This window comes from Macaca nemestrina, chromosome 1 (assembly GCF_043159975.1).
Source record: "Macaca nemestrina isolate mMacNem1 chromosome 1, mMacNem.hap1, whole genome shotgun sequence".
Lineage (NCBI taxonomy): Eukaryota > Metazoa > Chordata > Mammalia > Primates > Cercopithecidae > Macaca > Macaca nemestrina.
The window spans coordinates 41,002,010-41,023,339 of NC_092125.1; the positions used below are offsets into that span (position 1 = coordinate 41,002,010).

At 42.7% G+C, this 21,330-nt stretch overlaps 2 protein-coding genes across 3 annotated transcripts in view; one reads left to right on the forward strand and one right to left on the reverse strand.

Moving 5' to 3' along the window:
* Positions 1-11,017, forward strand: part of LOC105484564 (laminin subunit gamma 2) — a 68,522-nt gene extending 57,505 nt beyond the window's left edge. For both annotated transcript variants that reach the window (XM_071076819.1, XM_011746308.3), the window contains 9 exons: positions 511-590; positions 1,722-1,877; positions 2,614-2,758; positions 3,500-3,652; positions 4,449-4,563; positions 5,506-5,705; positions 6,190-6,348; positions 6,442-6,541; positions 9,275-11,017. In XM_071076819.1, the coding sequence (XP_070932920.1) occupies positions 511-590; positions 1,722-1,877; positions 2,614-2,758; positions 3,500-3,652; positions 4,449-4,563; positions 5,506-5,705; positions 6,190-6,348; positions 6,442-6,541; positions 9,275-9,528 (1,362 nt within the window). In that variant the 3' untranslated portion in view covers positions 9,529-11,017. The remainder of the gene's footprint in view (positions 1-510; positions 591-1,721; positions 1,878-2,613; positions 2,759-3,499; positions 3,653-4,448; positions 4,564-5,505; positions 5,706-6,189; positions 6,349-6,441; positions 6,542-9,274) is intronic.
* A 3,337-nt stretch (positions 11,018-14,354) lies between these two features.
* LOC105484565 (nicotinamide nucleotide adenylyltransferase 2) overlaps positions 14,355-21,330 on the reverse strand; it is a 175,946-nt gene continuing 168,970 nt past the window's right edge. The window contains exon 11 of the mRNA XM_011746309.2: positions 14,355-18,856. Coding sequence (XP_011744611.1) covers positions 18,754-18,856 — 103 coding nt within the window. The 3' untranslated portion in view covers positions 14,355-18,753. The remainder of the gene's footprint in view (positions 18,857-21,330) is intronic.

Genomic DNA, 21,330 nt, shown 5'->3' on the forward strand with positions numbered 1-21,330 from the left:
TTCTTTGTTCTTGTCTATACATACTTTTTTTTTTTTTTTTGGAGATGGAGTTTTGCTCTCGTTGCCCAGCCTGGAGTACAATGGTGCGATCTTGGCTCACTGCAACCTTCACCTCCCAGGTTCAGGCGATTTTTCTGCCTCAGCCTCCCGAGTAGCTGGGATCACAGGCGTCTGCCACCATGTCTGGCTAATTATTGCATTTTTGGTAGGAATGGGGTTTCACCATGTTGGTCAGGCTGATCTTGAACTCCTGACCTCAGGTGATTCACCCGCCCTGGTCTCCCAAAGTGCTGGGATTACAGGTATGAGCCACCACACCCAGCCTATACATACTTTTTAAAAATAGAATGATAATGGTGAATAGAGGCATGGTGTAAGTGTCAGCGTGTGGAACCCTGTGTGACTAATGACAAGTGGTTCTGACAGGACAGATGCTGCACCTGCTTAAGTTCCATGGCCAAGTGCAAATCCTTAACTGATTCGCCTTAACCGATTCTCCTTTTCCCACAGAACATTCCTGCCTCAGACCACTACGTGGGGCCAAATGGCTTTAAAAGTCTGGCTCAGGAGGCCACGAGATTAGCAGAAAGGTGAGCAGCATTAGAGGGCACCTCTGCTTCAAGCCGTCTCTGCCAGGTCAGACTTGAATAAGACGGTAGGGTATCAGGGACCCAAGCATGATATTTATTCTCTCCAGGCTCCTTTGCAGCCATTCCCTACCTTGAAACCAATTTTTAACCACTTGGCTTTTACTGCATGTAAGTGGCCACTGGGCAGGGTCATTTGGCAGGAGTTGGGGGTGAGGGTGTTTCTTTCCCACATTTCCCTATGACTCACAGTATGGCTGTGGTGTATGTCAGATGTGATTCCTCGGGCCACGTGAAATGAATCAGCCCTTGGAAGAGAAAGCTCTGCAGCTTTCAGGGACTCCCACACCAAGCCTGGGAACAAGTAGCAACGAGTTGTTTGTTAGCCTGTGGGGGCCAAGACTGCAGAGGGGGAACTTCCTCCTGAAAACCGGCTCTGCAGGGCCCCAATGATAACATGCATCTCCCTTCATCCTTGACTCTGACTAGAAATCCTATGGTGTTTAAGAGGTTTGCTGGTAGGGGAGTGCTCAGCAGGGTGGCAGACTCTGTTAATCCCAAGTGGAATTCAGTCAGCGGAAGAGGGCTGATTTGTGTATTTGTAACATGAGCTGCCTCCTGAGTGCATTGATTTTTGGTTTTGTTTCTCTGGGTTTTTTTCAAAAAAGCACTTTTTAGAACCAGGAGGAACCAAAAGTATCCAGGGAAATTTTATAGACATGCTTTGTCCCCCTAGTGGTGGGTCCAGTTTAGAGCTGAAGCGAAAGTGAGTAGGGGTTGGATCCTGGGTGAAACAAGACCTAGAGGTTTCTTCCTGCAGCAAACAACTTACAGATGCAGTGTTTTATCACCTGAGACTGCTCCCACCCATCTCCACCCTCCACTCCGCTCCGGGCCTCCAGTGATTATGCCATAAACGGAAAAGATCACTACAAGGTCTATGACATGAGGCGAATTCTCCAAAACACCTTCTGCTTCTTGATAGCGCCTCTAATTCCATGTAATTTGGGTCAGTTCTGTAGGGTTTTTCTAAATCAAACCAGCTCCCATACTCTTTGCCCTTCGTTTAACTGAACGACCTAAAGGAAGCCCTTTGCGTGAAAACTCTTATTCTTTTGTTTTTAATCCTTTCAGCCACGTTGAGTCGGCCAGTAACATGGAGCAACTGACAAAAGAAACTGAGGACTATTCCAAACAAGCCCTCTCACTGGTGCACAAGGCCCTGCGTGAAGGAGGCGGAAGCGGAAGCGGTAGCCTTGACGGTGCTGTGGTGCAGGGGGTTGTGGAAAAGTATGTTCCTAGGGGTCCTCCCGTGGCTCATATACCTTAGATACTCCCAGGGCAAAATGCTAACTGTACTTGAGGGGCACCGTACTAGCTGTAAAAACATATTATTAGTGAGAATAAGAGGGCCGAATACATGGGAGTTTTACTTTGGGGAAAAGTAGATATTTTTAAGACTGGAAGAAAAAAAGGTTGGTTAGTCTAAATAAAATTTATGTTTTGATTGTGATTACAATACTTGGAGGTATGGTCACTCTCTGGTGTATGAAGGGTGTGAGTAAATCCATCTGATGGCATGGGGAGATATAAAAATACAGAAATATATTTCTGTTATCAAGAAGTGGGGAACTTGGGATTGAATTTTTCTGACCCAACCTATATAAATTAAAAGGCTTATGTTTAGTAGAGAGGGACACGTATCTGATAAATAATTTTATTTGGTTCTTCTGGTTATTCCAACTACATACTTTCAGGACAACAGGGTGAAATTTTGCTTTTATTAAGAAAAAGAGGGGGGCTGGGTGTGGTGGTTCACTCTTGTAGTCTCAGCTACTTAGGAGGCTGAATTGGGAGGATTGCTTGAGCGTGGGAGGATGAGGCTGCAGTGAGCTGTGATCATGCCACTGCACTCCAGCCTGGACAACAGAGTGAAACCCTGTCTCAAAAAAAAAAAAAAAAAAAAAAGAATTCTCAAAGTCCTCTTTTTGTTACTGCGCCCTTCCCACCCCACCCCCAATACCAGATTGGAGAAAACCAAGTCCCTGGCCCAGCAGTTGACAAGGGAGGCCACTCAAGCGGAAACTGAAGCAGATAGGTCTTATCAGCACAGTCTCCGCCTCCTGGATTCAGTGTCTCAGCTTCAGGGAGTCAATGATCAGACCTTTCAGGTGAGGGCATCTGGCCTGTGTGCTTGACATACAGGAGGGCCATAAATACTTTCTTCTCTGGGGGTGCCATAATATTGTTCAACCATTCAGTTTTTTCTCCATGTTGACCATTTCTGTTTTAGAGTGGGAAGAGTATTTAGCCTTCTTAATTATCCATTTCCTTGTTCTTAAACCCCAATCCTAGTCTCAGGAAGGGCTTTGACCCATACTAAACCTATTACTGGATAAAAGTTTTATGTATCTTCCTTAGTTGTGGGGACTGTTGAAATCTGTGGGAAATTTTTATAAAGTTTTTTGTTTACACTTGAGTCCAACCTATAGTATATCTCTATGTATAGCCACTCGGAGATGACTTGTTCTCAAAAGTTTTGCATTGTTTCTGCCATCAGTTCCCTTAACAATTCCAAACTTACTCGATTAAGAAAATTTTGTTTACTACCTACAGAAAAAAAAATTCACAATTCCCATGGATATATGCTCCCATGAATATATAAACTAATATGTAAAAATTTAAAAAATAAAAAAGAACAGACACAAAGCCTGTTTGACATTGAGGGGACCTGCTGCCTTACTTTCATGGGGCATACTGACTCATTAGGTTTGGGGCCTGGATGGCTAGTGACTATTTTCTTGGCTTCTTAAGGCAGTTGCTATTTTCAAACAATGGTGCCAGGTCCTAACAAAGCTGGTGTGGTAACTGGTAAGCAGAAGTCAGACTCCTTGGTTTCTTTGGGCTCACAGGTGGAAGAAGCAAAGAGGATCAAACAAAAAGCTGATTCACTCTCAAGCCTGGTGACCAGGCATATGGATGAGTTCGAACGTGCACAAAAGAATCTGGGAGACTGGAAAGAAGAAACACAGCAGCTCTTACAGAATGGAAAGAATGGGAGAGAAGTATTACTTTGTTAATTCATTAACTCAATAAACATGTATTGAATGCCTACCATATGAATACATATGGCAAGAAGAATAATCAAAAGCTCTCTGACCAGGCACGGTGGTTCATCCCTATAATCCCAGCACTTTTAGAGGCCAAGCCGGGAGGATCACTTGAACTCAGGAGTTTGAGACCAGCGTAGGCAGCATAGTGAGGCCCCTATCTCTACAAAAAATAAAAAATAAAAAAATAGCTGGGCATGATGACACATGCCTATAGTCCCAGCTACTTGAGAGGCTGAGGTGAGAGGATCGCTTGAGCTCAGGAATTCGAGTGAGCCACGATTACATCACTGTACTCCAGCCTGGGTGACAGAGCAAGACTTTGTTTCTGGAAAAATCAACAATGAAGGCACTGCTTATGGAAGAAGTAACAGTTGCAGAGATCTTGGTGTGATTAGCTCAGCTCCACCCAGTGAGTCAGCCCTCAAACCTAGGAATAGGACCTAGGCCTCTTGGGTCTAATTTTGGTCTAGCTCAGTCTACTACTTGACTTCAGGAAATATTTAGAGTTAAAATTATGATTTATAAAACCGTTCCTGTCCCTGATGGTGGACTAGAGTTTGACCATTCTCTATATGGAATGTGTCGTGGACTTATAAAGTTTGCTTTGTCCCAGATTGTAGAGGGGTTTGCTACAGCACCCCTAGATTCTGCAGTGAATCACAACAATCTGCTGTCATGGAATGTGTCAGAATGATTTTGCCAGCAGGAATGTACTTCCTCTAATCTTGTTCTGTCTGCCTTTTTATAGAAATCAGATCAGCTGCTTTCCCGTGCCAATCTTGCTAAAAGCAGAGCACAAGAAGCACTAAGTATGGGCAATGCCACTTTTTATGAAGTTGAGAGCATCCTTAAAAACCTCAGAGGTTAGTACTTCATGGTTCAGGTCACTTGAGTATTTTAAGGGTATAGCCATGACTGATTTCCTTTGAATTCTCGTATATCTCTCAAAGTGGCAGGTATATTGGGATCCTTAGTAAATATCTTTCTAAATAAAATATTAATCCATTAATATTTAATGTAGTAGTAATAATAGAGCTAGATGTCAGAAGCCTTGAGTTCTGATTTCTGCTGGGCCACCTGACCAGGCCAGACTAGCTGTGTGACCATAGGCAAGTCACGTAACCTTTCCAGAACCTAATATCTTCCTCTTTAGAGACAAGGTTAAACTATGTGATCTCTAAAGTCCCTCACAGATGCAACATACTACTACTGTACAGACATTTTTCCTTTTCCTCTGTAGTCTGGTTGGTTCCAGTATAGAACTGATATGTTTCTTTGTGGTGATAACAGAGCAACCTTTGTCACTGCATCTAGATCCCATGAGATTTGGATTTGTGCCTTGCAGATTTCATTAAAATGTCAGGCTTCTTCAGTAAAGCACAAAAGAGAAACATTCCTAAAATTTTGAAATTTTTTTCATGGAAAGTACTTCTCTATCCATTCAAACCCAAACCCAATTCTTATCATTGGAGCTTAGGGCTTAAAGCTCTGGCTTGATGCTTTGGGCTTCAAAGATTCTACCTGCTTCTGATCCACTCTGCAGTTTCTATACTCTTGCAGCGCTGTGGAACTTGGGCTGATTTTCGGTTTCTCTAAGCAACAGAATAATTATAACCCCTCCAATGCATCTTTTAAGATGCTTTCTCTTAGATAAGAAAGTTAATTCCAGCTGCAACTTCCCACACCCTCACCCCCAGTCAGTAATAACACTCTTTCAGGAATTTTTCTTTACAACATCAGCCCCTTTCACTCATTTGTAAGTTTGCTTTCATCTTCATGGCAGTTTTTTCTTTTCTTCATTTCAGAGTTTGACCTGCAGGTGGACAACAGAAAAGCAGAAGCTGAAGAAGCCATGAAGAGACTCTCCTACATCAGCCAGAAGGTTTCAGATGCCAGTGACAAGACCCAGCAAGCAGAAAGAGCCCTGGGGAGTGCTGCTGCTGACGCACAGAGGGCAAAGAATGGGGCCAGGGAGGCCCTGAAGATCTCCAGTGAGATTGAACAGGTAAAAGAGAAATCAACATGTGTGTTGGTACCAGTAGCACCAAACACAAGGGTGGTGTGGAGGGAAAGAGAGCATTGAGCTTATTTTAACCTCTGAGGCTCAGAGCCCTGTTGTGGTCCATGGCAGCCCCAGATTAAAAGACTATGACAGCAAAGAGGCATGACAGAGAATGATGTGTTTTTGGTCCTCTGGGTTTTCCCAAATGGTTCCTATCTCTTGTTCAACATTTGGTGAGCGTTGAGTTGAGAGGGAAGCAGTGTCTTGCCACTGACCTTCCTAGTCCCTAAAAACATACCCCCAAATTAGCTTGTTTGAGGCAAAGCTTGGCAAAGGGTGTGTCCCTAAGTCTGATTCTCTCATTATTCATCTAACTTACTCCATCAGGGCCTGGCTGCAGCTGTATTTTTTCTACGGTTGTCTTTGGGATGCTTTTGTACCTCACCTCTATCTCTCCTTCCGTCCCTGGCTCCTTTTCTTCTCCCAGGAGATTGGGAGTCTGAACTTGGAAGCCAATGTGACAGCAGATGGAGCCTTGGCCATGGAAAAGGGACTGGCCTCTCTTAAGAGTGAGATGAGGGAAGTGGAAGGAGAGCTGGAAAGGAAGGAGCTGGAGTTTGACACGAATATGGATGCAGTACAGATGGTGAGTTCCTGTTGCTTTCAACAGGAGATCCCTTTCAACTTGCCAACATGGAAAATACCTTTTCAAGGCTGGTTTGTGCTTATTTGTCCACAGGTGATTACAGAAGCCCAGAGGGTTGACACCAGAGCCAAGAACACTGGGGTTACAATCCAAGACACACTCAACACATTGGATGGCCTCCTGTATCTGATGGGTATGTGAAGTACCCACATTCTCCAGGGCTTTGCTCCAGAACACTTGCTATACCTAGCCCCAGTGAAGGGAAATCTCAGCTTTCCTTAAGAATATCAGTAAATGTGCTTTGTTTCCAGGCCCAGATACTTTGGGCAGGTTCCCTTACATTTATTGGACCCTGTTTTACCATTGCTAAGATGGGTCACTGAACGCCTATTGCACTTGTGGGTAAAGGTCTGTGGGCCAAAGAACTGGGTGTATACAAGCAACTTCACAGAACATGAGACAGCTTGGGAATCCTGCTTAGGAGTCTGGCCTGGACCCTGAGAAGCCAGTGGACAGTTTTAAGCAGAGGAATAACATCACCACTGTATAAGATCCCTAGGGCAGCCAAGTGGAGAAAAGCTTGAAGGGGGGTTAGAGAGAAGGCAGGTTGAGACCACTTAAGATATTGTTGAAATAATTGAGGAGAGAAATGACAGGAGCCTGCTCTAAGGCAGTAGAATGGTGGCTGGGAAGATGTGAAGGAAGATTCTGCCAGTCTGTGAAGTCAAGAATCACTTGCCGGCCGGGTGTGGTGGCTCACACCTGTAATCCTAGCACTTTGGGAGACTGAAGCGGGTGGATCACCTGAGGTGAGGAGTTCAAGACCATCCTGGCCAACATGGTGAAACCCTGTCTCTACTAAAAGTACAAAAATTAGCCAGATGTGGTCATGGGTGCCTGTAATCCCAGCTACTCGGGAGGCTGAGGCAGGAGAATCACTTGAACCCGGCAGAGGTTGCAGTGAGCCAAGATTGTACCACTGCACTCCAGCCTAGGGGACAGAGCAAGACTGTCTCAAAAAAAAAAAAGGAAAAAAAAAAAAAAAAGACTCGCTTGCCAATTTTACATTTGTTCCTTCCCAAACCAAAGTTATACCTTGATGTAACCAGTGGGAGGAATTTGAGCTGCTCGGGTAAATAACCCAGAAGAAATGTGGTGAGAGTAGGCCTGTGAGATAATTTTAGGAAGATCTGATGGCATGGTGTGGAAGAAAATCAGATTTCCTTACAGAATCACTCCCAGAAGAAAACTTATTTTGGTTAAATTTCTGGATTTAGATAGAGCTGATATCAAACCCTTACTTGGACTGTTTTATCAAGCTTGGACTGCAGCAGATGTGGAACTAGGGATTCGTCACAGATTCCAGTAACATTTAGGAAAAGGTTTGGCTCTGCTATTCCAGTTCAGTAGAACACGTTTAAAACTGGATTTTTCTGTAGGGTGTCATCATCACCCTTAGAGACCAATATTATCTGTGTTGTTAGAGTCTTGGGTCTGCTTTGTGATCCAATGAGCCTACAACAGTAAAATGCCCTCAAAGGATTGAGAAGAAAAAAACAAAACAAAACCAAAAACCTCCCCAATTGAAACTTTAGCAGGGTTGTTTAGTGTTCTTAAAAAAAAAAAAGGCAATGAAACTAATGAGACCTGTAAAGAGAATACAAGAGAGTAGGGACAGCAGGGTAGATGGAAGCTATTAAACATTTACTATGTGTCAGGTACCATGCCAGATGTTTTCATGGTGTAATATCATTTGTCTTGTAAAAGTCCTCTATGGTGGGTTTTATCATTTTTATTATTTTATTTCATGAAGGACTGAACTGAGGCTCAGAGGTTAATAATGCCCCACAGGTCACATAGTAAATTGTAGAGGCAGGATCCAAACTGAGATATTTTTGCCTCCAATGCTTGTGTTCTTTTCTAGTAACTCGTGCCACCTTCCCATCGACAAGGTTATCTTGTTCCCAAGCTTACTTAACTTCCTCTGCATGTCAGAAAATCCTAAATTCCTAAATTCTCTCTAGCCCCAAGTGAAAGATCCATTTGGATCAACATTTTTGTTACAGTGTTGTTTCTACTCTGTGTGCTCTCTTAAGTCCTGGAGCAATAAGAGATTAATTGTTCTAGGTATAATAAACTCATGCAGTCAAATACTATCACTTCAGCTCAGATACGTGAGGCAACTTGACCTTGAGTTCGAATTGACCAAGGGCCACTCAAACCTATTTGAACTAAATGGGTCTGGCCAGGTGCCCTTCATACTGACGTTAGTTTTAAATGGTCTATGGGTAACACATACCTGAACGAATGTGATTTTATTTTAAATTGGAAATAAAATAACATCTAATCAGATGACTGCTGTTTCAGGCCAGAATGATGTCTGACATCAATTTCTAGCAGCTGGAATCCATTCCCCAAATGGCAAAGCATACCTTGGCCTCTTTAACCCTGAAGCTCAGCCAGTTTCTAAAGGTCTTCTAATAGAAAACAGCAAGATATTTCTTAAGAGTGGTTTGGAAAGCATAATTTGGAGTTGATTCTAATCCTAGCAGTGACCTATGTTAGGCAAAGGGCTTGGATAGTGCTCAGTCCCCTATGACCTTCAGTCCTCTTTTTTTTTTTTTTTTTTTTCTCAGAGCATTAACTACTGACCCTAACATGAAAGGAAAACTCCAGACATCATGTTGCTGAACTAGATAGCTCAGAGTCTCGAATAGGGTTGTTCATAGTCCAGTAGCTAGGCTAGCCTTCTCAGAACTCTTTCTAGATGATTTCTAATTTAAAATAAGCTTTAAAATTCATGGTATACTATTTGCTATAGGCAAGTGGAAACGGGAATTAGTTATGGGTATAGAAAGGCACTCATGTTCAAGGAAATCTAACTACAGGTTTTCTATGTTAACTCATGTCTCATTCCTTGAAATAGACCAGCCTGTCAGTGTAGATGAAGAGGGGCTGATCTTATTGGAGCAGAAGCTTTCCCGAGCCAAGAACCAGATCAACAGCCAACTGCGGCCCATGATGTCAGAGCTGGAAGAGAGGGCACGTCGGCAGAGGGGCCACCTCCATTTGCTGGAGACAAGCATAGATGGGATTCTGGCTGATGTGAAGAACTTAGAGAACATTAGGGACAACCTGCCCCCAGGCTGCTACAATACCCCGGTTCTTGAGCAACAGTGAAGCTGCCATAAAGATTTCTCAACTGAGGTTCTTGGGATACAGATCTCAGGGCTCGGGACCATGTCATGTGGGTGGGTGGGATGGGAACATTTGAACATGTTTAATGAGTATGCTCGTCAACTGACCTGACCCCATTCCTGATCCCGTGGCCAGGTTGTTGTCTTATTGCACCATACTCTTTGCTTCCTGATGCTGGGCAATGAGGCAGATAGCACTGGGTGTGAGATTGACCAAGGATCTGGACCCCAAAGAATAGACTGGATGGAAGGACAAACTGCACAGGCAGATGCTTGCCTCAGAATAGTCATAAATGGAGTCCTGGAATTTGGACAAGTGCTGTTGGGTTACAGTCAACTTATTCTTTGAGTAATGTGACTAAAGGAAAAAACTTTGACTTTGCCCAGGCATAAAATTCTTCCTAATGTCAGAACAGAGTGCAACCCAGTCACACTGTGGCCAGTAAAATACTAATGCCTCATATTGTCCACTGCAAGCTTCTTGCTGATCAGAGTTCCTCCTACTTACCACCCAGCATGTGAACATGTTCTCCACTTTCAAGCTGGAGGAAGTGAGCAGTGTTGGAGTGAGGACCTGTAAGGCAGGCCCATTTGGAGCAATCGTGCTTGCTGGTGCCTGCCACCTTTAAGTTCTGGACCCGGGCATGACATCCTTTCTTTTAATAATGCCATGGCAACTTAGAGATTATTAAAGTGTTTCCTACCAGCAAAGCAAATGTTAGAAAGGCATTTATGTTTTCAGTTTAAGAGTGATAGAAAAGTGTGGCTTGGGCATTGAAAGAGGTAAAATTCTCTAGATGTCTTAGTCATAATTCAATCCTACTTTTCAAACACCAAAAATGATAAGCATCAATGTATTTTATCTTATTTTCTCAATCTCCCCTCTCTTTCCTCCACCCATAACAAGAGAATGTTCCTAATCACACTTCGACTGGGTCACATCCATCCCTCCATTCATCCTTCCATCCATCCTTCCATCCATTACCTCCATCCATCCTTCCAACTTATATTTATTGAGTACCTACTGTGTGCCAGGAGCTGGTGGTACAGTGTTGACATAGTCTCTGCCCTCATAGAGTTGATTGTCTAGTGAGGAAGACAAGCATTTTTAAAAAATAAATTGAAACTTACAAACCTTGTTTGTCACAAGTGGTGTTTATTGCAATAACTGCTTGGTTTGCAACCTCTTTGCTCAACAGAACATATGTTGCAAGACCCTCCCATGGGGGCACTTGAGTTTTGGCAAAGCTGAGAGAGCTCTGGGTTGTGCACATTTCTTTGCATTCCAACTGTCACTCTGCGCCTTTCTACAACTGATTGCAACAGACTCTTGAGTCATGATAACTCCAGTGGGAATTGCTGGAGAAACCAGAGGCACTTCCATCTCGGCTGGGAAGACTATGGTGCTGCCTTGCTTCTGTATTTCCTTGGATTTTCCTGAAAGTGTTTTTCAATAAAGAACAATTGCTAGATGCCTGGGGTCAGTTTCTGATTTACTAAACTCTAAGCCTATCACGGTACCAAAGCAATGGAAATGAAAATGCCACAGACATGGCAATAGGTCCTAGAGTTAGCATCTTCAGTTCCCACTTCTGAGCATCTTACTTTGCTCTTTCCAACCATAAGGGATTGATGATGCTGTCAATGAGATTTTTATGAGGTTTAACTTATGCTGTCTCCTAAGCATAAAGCTTTATTTCTAGAACAACTCAAGCTGGGTGGAGGGGGGTGGTATAGTTAATATTCTTATCTTTTTCATCAGCTATAAAATGCAGGTTGTGGTGCATATGTCATGCTTTTTAAGAAGTTAAAGTGTACTAAATTAAGATCATGAATTGGCCATCTACATAAGCGACTGAGGAAAGAATCCTGCTTGTGTCCATTGACCCCCAAATTCTGATAGGTCTGGTCACTTTGCTTTACCTTCTGTGAAAATGAATTTGTAATCCTGTCTTGGCATACCCAATTACACATTCTACAGATCTCTTGCTATAATAAACAACCAGTGCCCAGACTCCACAGTCATTTCAGAGGCCCTGCCATTTACAACATGTGACTTCTGAGGTTGCCTGGGGGATGGAGGGTTATGGCCATTCCAGCAGGTTGTCACCAGCTGATGGAAAGGGAAAAGAACATGGAGTAAGGAGACACAGGAAGGCCAAGCTTAGGAGGGCCTCACATGCCATGGTCCAAAACCCATGAAAACAATCACATCTACCCTGCAAAGGGGTCTGGAAGATGTAGTCCTTTGTTGGAAGCCACTTCTCAGTGACAATTCTACATTATGAAAGGAGAAAATGCATTGTCGGTGATTGGCTGTCTCTTCCAAGTGTAAGATTAGACAGTATGTGTTGTGGGAAACTTGGTGAGGGATCCCATTAGTTAATAACCATGATATGTGTAATCATATAAGGATTCCTCAATGGAATAGATTGTTTTAAAAGTCATAAGAGGCTGGGCGCGGTGGCTCACGCCTGTAATTCCAGCACTTTTGGAGGCCGAGGCGGGCAGATCACGACATCAAGAGATTGAGACCATCCTGGCTAACACAGTGAAATCCCGTCTCTACCAAAAATACAAAAAATTAGCCGGACGTGGTGGCGGGCACTTGTAGTCCCAGCTACTTGGGAGGCTGAGTCAGGAGAATGGTGTGAACCTGGGAGGCAAAGCTTGCAGTGAGCCGAGATCGTGCCATTGCACTCAAGCCTGGGTGACAGAGCGAGACTCCGTCTCAAAAAAAAAAAAAAAAAAAAAAAAAAAAAAAAAAAAATTTGTAAAGCTGTCTGACTGTCTTCCCTGACAAATGGGAAATGATACCTGAGTAGAGATGGGGAATAGACAAATGACTTATGGGACTTCCCTTGGTGTACAAATAATTCTCTCATTTCTAAGGACCTGAAAAGTTATCCGTAAGAAGAGAGAAGGGGATGTGGCTTCCCCAGCACCTAGACTCATGTTGTCAGTCCTTAACCTGACCCTGCCAAGATAAGGAAGCTTTCCTTCTGATTTTTCATCATTATTAGTAGTTCATAGTGAAAGCTTTCTTGAACTTCTCCTCTGAGAGTTTCTGGTTAATTATGCTGTTGGTAAGCTATTACACACATCATCTACTTTAACTCTTAGGGACCTCTCTTTGGAGAGAGGGGTGGACGTGAAACTGCCCATAGACTATAACTTCTTAGCAGATGTATTTCTGGTCTTCTCCGAGGATGTGGTTTCTTTTCAGTACTCTCCAGTACTTCTCTCAGCCTCTTGGGAAGCTGGAGAAAAGGACAAGAAAATGCTTAGTAATATTCAGTGTTTTGAACAAGTCTCAAGGACCAGGAATATGTTTATTGTGTCTTCTTTTAATGTTTTGCATGGCAATGGGAAGGTTATGGATTCTTGCTGTGGTTCAATTTTCCACCTGGAGAACATAGGTTAGAATTTTTCTCTCCTTTCTTCATACTATTGGCTACATGGAACTTTCTAGGAAATCCGAAGATCTAAAGCTTACATATAGGTCATAAGGGAAGAAATGTCTATGTGCACATATGTTAATTCATATTTAGTATATATATTTTATAAGTTAGCAAATTAAACCAGTGTTTATATTTCACTTTAAATGAGCTCTTGGCTGAAAGCGGTGGCTCATGCCTGTAATCCCAGCACTTTGGGAGACCAAGGCAGGTGGATCACCTGAGGTCAGGAGTTTGAGACCAGCCTGGCCAACACGGCAAAATTCTGTCTCCACTAAAAATACAAAAATTAGCTTGGTGTGGTGGCAGGCACCTGTAATCCCAGTCACTCTAGAGACTGAGGCAGGAGACTCACTTGAACCCAGGAGGCTGATGTTGCAGTGAACTGAGATTGTGCCATTGCACTCCAGCATGGGCGACAAAAGCGAAACTGTGTTTCAAAACAAAACAAAACAAAACAAAAACAAAACTCAAAGCAAATAAATGAGCTTTCATCATTATGTACTCTCAGGACAAGGGAAAAAAAAGGCAGTGTTTAGCTTTGTGAACAAAATAGCAAATGTAAACACAAGTGATCAATTTACAAACATATCAAGCATCATTACGATGTGCCACGAAACCCACACAGATGCATACAAAGCTGCCACATCTCAATTTTAAGCCAAAAATAAAAGATAAAAGAAAAAAATACTAAGAACCCCAAAAACCAAATGATTCGTTTAAAAAATTAATCTGATAAACAAATGGCTAACCCTTCAATGAACTAGCCTAACAGGGAATTACTGTTTCACCTTCTGAATCATATCTGATAATTAGCTAATGGCAATCACCATTCACACCTAACCCAATACAGGACTGAAGGTGAAATAAGAACTGCTAATCACAGCAGGATTGAACAGTTAACAAATTATTCATTTTTGCTTGTTTACATTGCCAAAGCAAATTATGAGTTTAACAAGTTCTGTTTTAGTTAAGATCTTTCAGGCTAAAAAGTTGTTCAAATTTTTCGTTTTCACAAATATAATTTTATTTCATAAAGTACTAATTTCATTGAGGAGCCAAAGTTAACCAACACTGGACTATGCAGATTATCAAGATCTAAGATTTAATGTTTTAAAACTAAGAAAATGGAGACACAATTTACAAATTTGCTAATTATTCTTCCCTTTATCGTGCTTGGATGTGGCTGTACATACTTTTATATTACACATGTGGCATCAGCTGAACCAGGCAGGAAACTGCTTGTTCTACATACATTTTTACAACTGTTGTCTCCTGTCAAGTAAGATTATGAAGAAAAAGTGATTAATGCTGCAACTCACAGAGAAGGTTCTTGAGCAAGACACAAGACTCTTGTAGCATTGTCTTATTTATTAACATAATTGAAACATTTTGCATAAAACTCTTGCCCATGACTATTCTAGCAACAAAATCGTACTCAAAATATTTCACTGTGAAATGGTATTGCAACTTGAATATCATTTTTTATTAATGAATTGATTCCATAAAGCAAATCTTACTCTTAAAATGGCAGATTATGTGATCAAAAAGTGATTCAAAAAAAGCTTCCCCCTCCCCATGCCAACCCTCAAGACCATGTGGATCCAGCTGAATCCTCAGCCCTGGGACTAGACTAAGGTCGAGGGAAAGAGCCGTTACTCATTCCTAACCAGAACAGGCTAATAGGACACTCCAAACTCACACTACAAAGAGACCACATGAACAGTCGAGTGTGCTGGGCAGCTATAAGATGGTGCAGACTGGATGAATCTGGCAGAGCATATTCATCGCCATTACTACAATGCTATTCCTAAGGTGTCCTAATTGTATGAGCTACAAAATCGGTCCCTGTTTCCATTCTTCCCATCTCACCTGTTGGCCCTTCTGCAGTAGATAGCCTTAGGAGAGATCCTGAGCTTTTCATATTCTTCCGTTTTATTTTTGCATTACTGTTTGGATGAGTAAAATGTAATAACATGCTTCTCTCTCTTAGTCCTCTAAAAGAGTGTGTGTGTATGTGTGTGTGTGTGTGTGTGTGTGTGTGTGTGTGTGTGTGTATCAGTTTGGGGAGAGTAGAATTGGGTTGTTAAGTAAAAGTTGTTTCTCCCTGTAATTCTCTGCCTTTTGCTGTAGTTCAATTATTGAGTCTCACTTTCTATTTAATTTGAACAGCAAGTTCTTTAATTCTTTCTGAGAAGCTGGAGCTTGAAACTAGAGAACATTGTTGAAAGGCTGGCCAAGCTAAGACAGGAAGAACGGTGTCTCTAGAAGCTCTAGCTTTGGGTTTCAGGCACTTCAGTAAGAGACTTTTCCCCCTTGTTCCTATGTACATTCAAGGAAAATGAAAGCAAGAAGGCTCTAGAGGCTACCTGGGGTTGGGGATGTGTGACTGAGGTACCCACTAGCAGCACAGCTCTCCGGGAGGACCATTCCTTAAGGACAGAGTTATTGACAAAAATTCCTTCTGCCTGTTCTTACATCAGCCACTTTCAGAAAAATGGGAGGGATATTTTTTTGCTGGTGGGCAGGAAACAAAGCTCCAGACCCCTCTGGACATGATTGTTCCAGTCCATGCCTTTCTCACAACCTCTGAGCCATGCCAGTCTTGGATTGGCCTTGCAGGAAGGAGCAGGACCCCAGAGGCAAAGTCGGGGCCCAGAGGTTATCCTTTTGGCACCTGGGGCACCACTTCAGATTCTGAATCATCTTTCTGGTATTGGCTGTGGCTGGGTCACAGTCACAATGTCGTGTCCTGGATTCAGTTGTGCTGTGACCTTTCCCTAGCAAATGAAAGGGGGCGTGTGTGTGTGTGTGTGTGTGTGTGTGTGTGTGTGTGTGTGTGTGTGTGTGTGGGGAGGGGGGGCGGGGCGGTGATGGGAATGGACGATTCTATCCAAAAGAAGATTCACTTTCTTTTTATATTAAATAGGAAACCTGTTTTTAGTACAGCACCTGTAATCCACAAAGATAAGATCTGCCCCACTTCATTCCTAGAAATCTACTTCTATGGCACCTGTTCTTTGTCTTCATTCATCTCACTTTCCCTCCCCACTCCCACATGCCTTCTGCCTGTATGCAGAGAGTGCAGAGCCAGCTTCATTCCTTCTCGTGGGCTGTAGACCAAATGGGGCTTGACCACAGCAGAGTAACAGAGAGGACCAAAGAAAAAGAAATCGAGTCTTCCTCAGGTCTGCTCATGTGGGTCCCATAAAGTCTACCCATAACTCCAAGTCCTTAAACAAGCCATGTTTCCCAGGAAATTCAGGCACCTGTTTTCCTTTGTTTCATTTCCTGGCTTATGACTGTCCTGCCTGGACAAAGGCTGTTCCAGATTTCGCTCTCCAGCAGTAGCATCATCCTGAGCACTCTCTGCGTCTCCCTTCACCTTCCCCAAAGCAATTCTTTCTTGGATTCATGGAGTCCGTTTCTGGGATTTCTTCCAAGTTGTTGAGATCTCTTTCTAAAGGAAACCTAACAGTGGCCTTCCTTACTATCACACCCTACCCTGGGACTGGTGTTACCATCCTCTGTGTGGGGAGCACCTGGGACTGACATAATTTAAAAGAAATATGCCAGGGTAAGGCTTGGGAAGTGTAGAAATCACATGGGTACCTGGTCAGCAACATGAGGAAATGGAGGGTGTGGTGTGACGGCCTAGGGGTCAGGGAAACAATGTCTTCTTGTCAGGCTTTACACCTGCTGGCTGACCTGGACCAGCCATTTAATCCCATGGGCCTCTGCTCCCTCACCTTTTAAAGGAAAGTGTTGGATCAACTGAACTCTAAAGTGTTTTTCAGTTTATTACTTCATGATCCCTAGTCAAACACTGATACTCAAAAATAGGATTTTCCTTCCTTCCTCTTAAGATTATTTTAAAAAATCCAAGAGGAATAACAGACTCTCTGGATGCTGCTCTACCATGTTCTTCTGTTCCTTTTCCCACAACTGAAGGATGTTGCAGATGTGAAATGTGTGGTAAAGAACATTGTCTTTGCTTTCAGGTCCCACATGGCCCCTCCTGGCCATAATTGGTACTAGATTTTGATAGAAGTATCCTAATACTCAGGGACTATTTCTCAAAGACCAGAATCCCAAGAGCCAGAGACTGGATGAGAGACAAAAAGCATAAGAGAGCAGTTTCCTTATGGCTCTCCAAGCAGGACATGCATGAGACCCTAGTAACCAGAAGGAAAGCTGGCAAAACTGTCTGCATGAGCAGAGAGGAAAGTAGAAAATTAGAGAAAAAAGGAGTGAAACAACTTAGTGGCTCCTGAGCCCTCCCAGATCTCCCTTCTGGGAACCCCCTCCCCTGTTAGGGAGATTTTCTCAGACAGTTCCTGCCGCTTCCGGGCTCTGCAGGGGCTAGAACCAACCACAGAAACAAGGCCAAGGCACTGCCTCTCAAGAAGGAACTGACCTCAGGCACTGTCTGAGTTACCTCAGCTAGAGAGGGTGAAAATAATCAGTTATTATCAGGGCAACAAATTGCTTTCTCCTAGTTCATCCTGGACTTACAATATGAAAGAGACATTTCCCGGCCCAACAGACAATACATAATTCCAATTAGCAAAGACCTCCAGGACTGAGTGGACTCCTAGTGTTGTTTTGTATAGTTTTGCTTTTTTAAAGACACGACTGCCTGATCTGGATCTAGTCCTGCTTATGTGATTCTTCTCAGATGCAGGAATGTGTCTAAGCATGGCCTCCAAAGGTCCCTTGGAAATCCCTGGCTGGTAGGGAACCTGCACTGTGCCATCAGCTACAGCCCACATAAGTAAATGAACAGATGCCACCAGGAAATGAGGATGGACTGGCTCTGTGTGATCATAAGCTCAGAGCAACAGGGAAATGATCATTTGAAACTAAGAAAACAGATTCAAATTATTCTGAGAAAACCGACTATCCCCAGACTTGCGTCCCAGGTTTCAGAAGCTGAAAATCTCACTCCTGATCAAAGGTTGCTGCTGCTGCTGCTACTGCTATATGTGTGTGTGTATGTGCATACGCAAGTGCGCACGCGTGTGTGTGTGTGTGTGCGTGGTGCTGGAGAAGTGGAGGTTGCTTGGCCTTCTCTACTGGGTGTGGCCCTGATGCACTCACTACTGAGTGCTGAGGCTGGCTACAGTGTCCTATCAGAGGGGAAGTAATACCACAGGAGCACATCAAGACTACAAACGTAAAGAACCATGGACACTGATTTCATCCAAGTTCTACAGGGAGTGAACAAAGAAAAATAAATAAACAAAAGAAAGAAAAGAAAAACAGCCCTTTGTAGTAAAGGGCATGCTGGGAAGGCGAGAGCCAGAGCTGCCTCCCCAGAACATGCTGGGAGGAGAGGCACCAGAGCCACCTCTCTAGAGCATGCTGGGAGGAGGGGCACCAGAGCCGCCTCCCCAGAGCATGCTGGGAGGATGGGCACCAGAGCCGCCTCTCTAGAGCGTGCTGGGAGACGGACACCAGTACATCTCCAAGGACTGCACTTCCCCCGACTCCCACCCCATTCCCTCACCCACCCCCAACCCGGAGACTAGAGGAAAGTCTGTCCAAAGATGACTGTGGAATAGGGAATGCCATGGTTCTCTGCAGGTCCCCCACACTATGGGGGGTTAAGTCAGCAAATAGGGAAAACAGTCAAGACGAGGAGATTGAAAAACAGAGAGGCAGGAGAGAAACAGGGGGCTGACAAAGATGGAGGGGCCATTGTGTTGCTGGAGGACGAGGGGAGAGTGGAGCTGAGCGCTGTGTAGCTGCTAGCCGGAGGCATTGATGTACAGCTGGCTTTTAAGGATGTAGTCGATGACCGGCTGGGACAGGTAATCCACAACATGGCCATCCCCATGCTGCAGGGCCAGCCTGCACAAGAAGAGATGACAATCAGATGGACGTCCACACCCAAAGCAAGCCAGGAGGACTGACATGCCCCATGTCTCCCCAACACCCCATTTCTAGCCTTTTCTCAGGTTGAGTAAATGGTTCTGTATTAGGAAAAGCCCTCTTGCCTCCACAACTCCTTCCCTACCTTGGTGACATCATTCATTGTGGTTCTGCCACTTCCTAGGCGAGAGGCCTTGGGAAAGTTATTTAAGCCCTTGTGTTCTTCAGCTTTTTTCCTCTAAAATGAGGGTAATATCTGGGCCCCTCTCATTTAGTTATTCAAAGGATTAAATGAGTCATTATGCAAAGCACTTAGAAGAGCACCAGACACACAGCGGGCATCTAATGTATTCACTATTCTTTTTTCTCAAATAAATTGTATTGTGTATATTTAAGTCATACAATCTGATGTTGTAAGATACACATGTATTATCATCATATAATATAGTATATACTATCTATGTTATATTACATATTTATTATATATTTTATAATTTTTATATTATACTATATTATTTATATAATAGTGTTAATATTATATATTATTTACATAACAGTGTTAATATTATATTATTTATATAATATAGTTTAATGGTTACAGTAGTAGAACAATATTAATATATCCATCATCTCACTCAGATACATATTTGTTCTTATGGCGAGAATAGCTATAATCTACTAATTTAGCAAAAATCCTAAATATAATACACTATATTAGCTGTCATCCTCATGTCACACATTAGATCTTTCAACTTGTTTGTCTTACATATTTGCTACCTTGTATCCTTTGATCAATATCTCCCCACTTTCTGCCCTCCACACTTGACCCTGATAATCATGTTTTATTCTCTATCTGTATGTTTAAGATTCCACATATATTCCTACATATTTGCTACTTTGTATCCTTTGACCTATATCTCTCCACTTTCTGCCCTCCACACTTGACCTTGGTAATCATTGTTTTATTCTCTACCTCTATATTTAAGATTCCACATATAAGTGAAATCATGCAATATTTTTCTTTCTGTGTCTGGCTGATATCACTTGGCAGAATGTCTTCCAGGTCTAGCCAAGTTGTGGCAAGTGGTAGGATCTTCTTTTTTAAGTCGAATAATATTCCACTTCCGTGTGTGTGTGTGTGTGTGTGTGTGTGTGAACACATTTTCTTTATTTATTCATCCATTGATGGAAATCTAGGTTGTTTCCATATCTTGGCTACTGTGAATAATGCCACAATAAACTTGGAAATGCAGGTATCTTTACAAGGTGGTGATTTCATTTCCTTTGGGTGTATACCCAGAAGAAGGATTGCTGGGTCATATGGCAGTTCCATTTTTAATCTCTTTAGGAACCTCTATACTGTTTTCTATAATAGTTGTACCAATCTACATTCCCACCAACAGTTTACAAGGGTTCCCTTTCTCCACACCCTCATCAACATTTGTTATCTCTTGTCTTTTTGATAATAGCTATTCTAATAGGTGTGATGTAGAATCTCATAGTGCCTTTAATTTGTATTTCCCTGGTGATTAGTGATGTTGAGCATCTTTTTATGCACCTGTTAGCAATTTTTAATGTCATCTCTGGAGAGATGTCTACTCAAATCCTCTGGTGGTTTTTTGTTTGTTTGTTTGTTTGTTTTGAGAGAGACAGGGTCTTACTCTGTTGCCCAGGCTGGAGTGCAGTAGTGCAGTTATGTCTCACTGGAGCCTCAAACTCCTGGGCTCAAGCAATTCTCCTGCCTCAGCCTGTCAAGCAGCTAGGACTTCAGGCACATGCTACCATGCCTGGCTCATTTTTGTTTTTGTTTTTTTTTTGTTTTTTTTGGTGGCAACGGGTAAGGATAGAGACAGGGTCTCACTATGTCTGGAACTCCTGGCCTCAAGCAATCTTTCTACCTCAGCCACCTAGTATGCTGGGATTATAGGTATGAGCCATCACACCCTGACCCTTTGCCCAGTTTTTAGTTGAGTAATATGTTTTCTTGCTATTTTGAGTTGTGTAAGTTCTTTATAAATCTTGGATATTAATCCCTATCTGATATATGATTTGAAAATATTTGATTGTTTCCTTGCTGTACAGAAGCTTTTTAGTTTGAAGTCTTATTTATTTTTTTACTTGCTTTTGTAGCCTGTGTTTTCGGCGTGGCATCCAAGACATAATTGCCAAGACCAATGTCAAGGAGATTTTCCCCTATGTTTTCTTCTGTTTTTTTTTTTTTTTCCCTCAGGTCTTACGCTTAGGTCCTTTATCATTTTGAGCTGATTTTTGTGGCTGGTGTAAGATAAGGTCCAATTTCATTATTCTGCATATAGAAATCCAGTTTTCTTGGCACCATCTATTGAAGAGACTATCCTCTCTTTATTGTGCCTTTTTGGTACCTTTGTCAAAAATCAGTTGACCATGTATGTTTGCATTTATTTCTGGGCTCACTATTCTGTTCCACTGCTCTA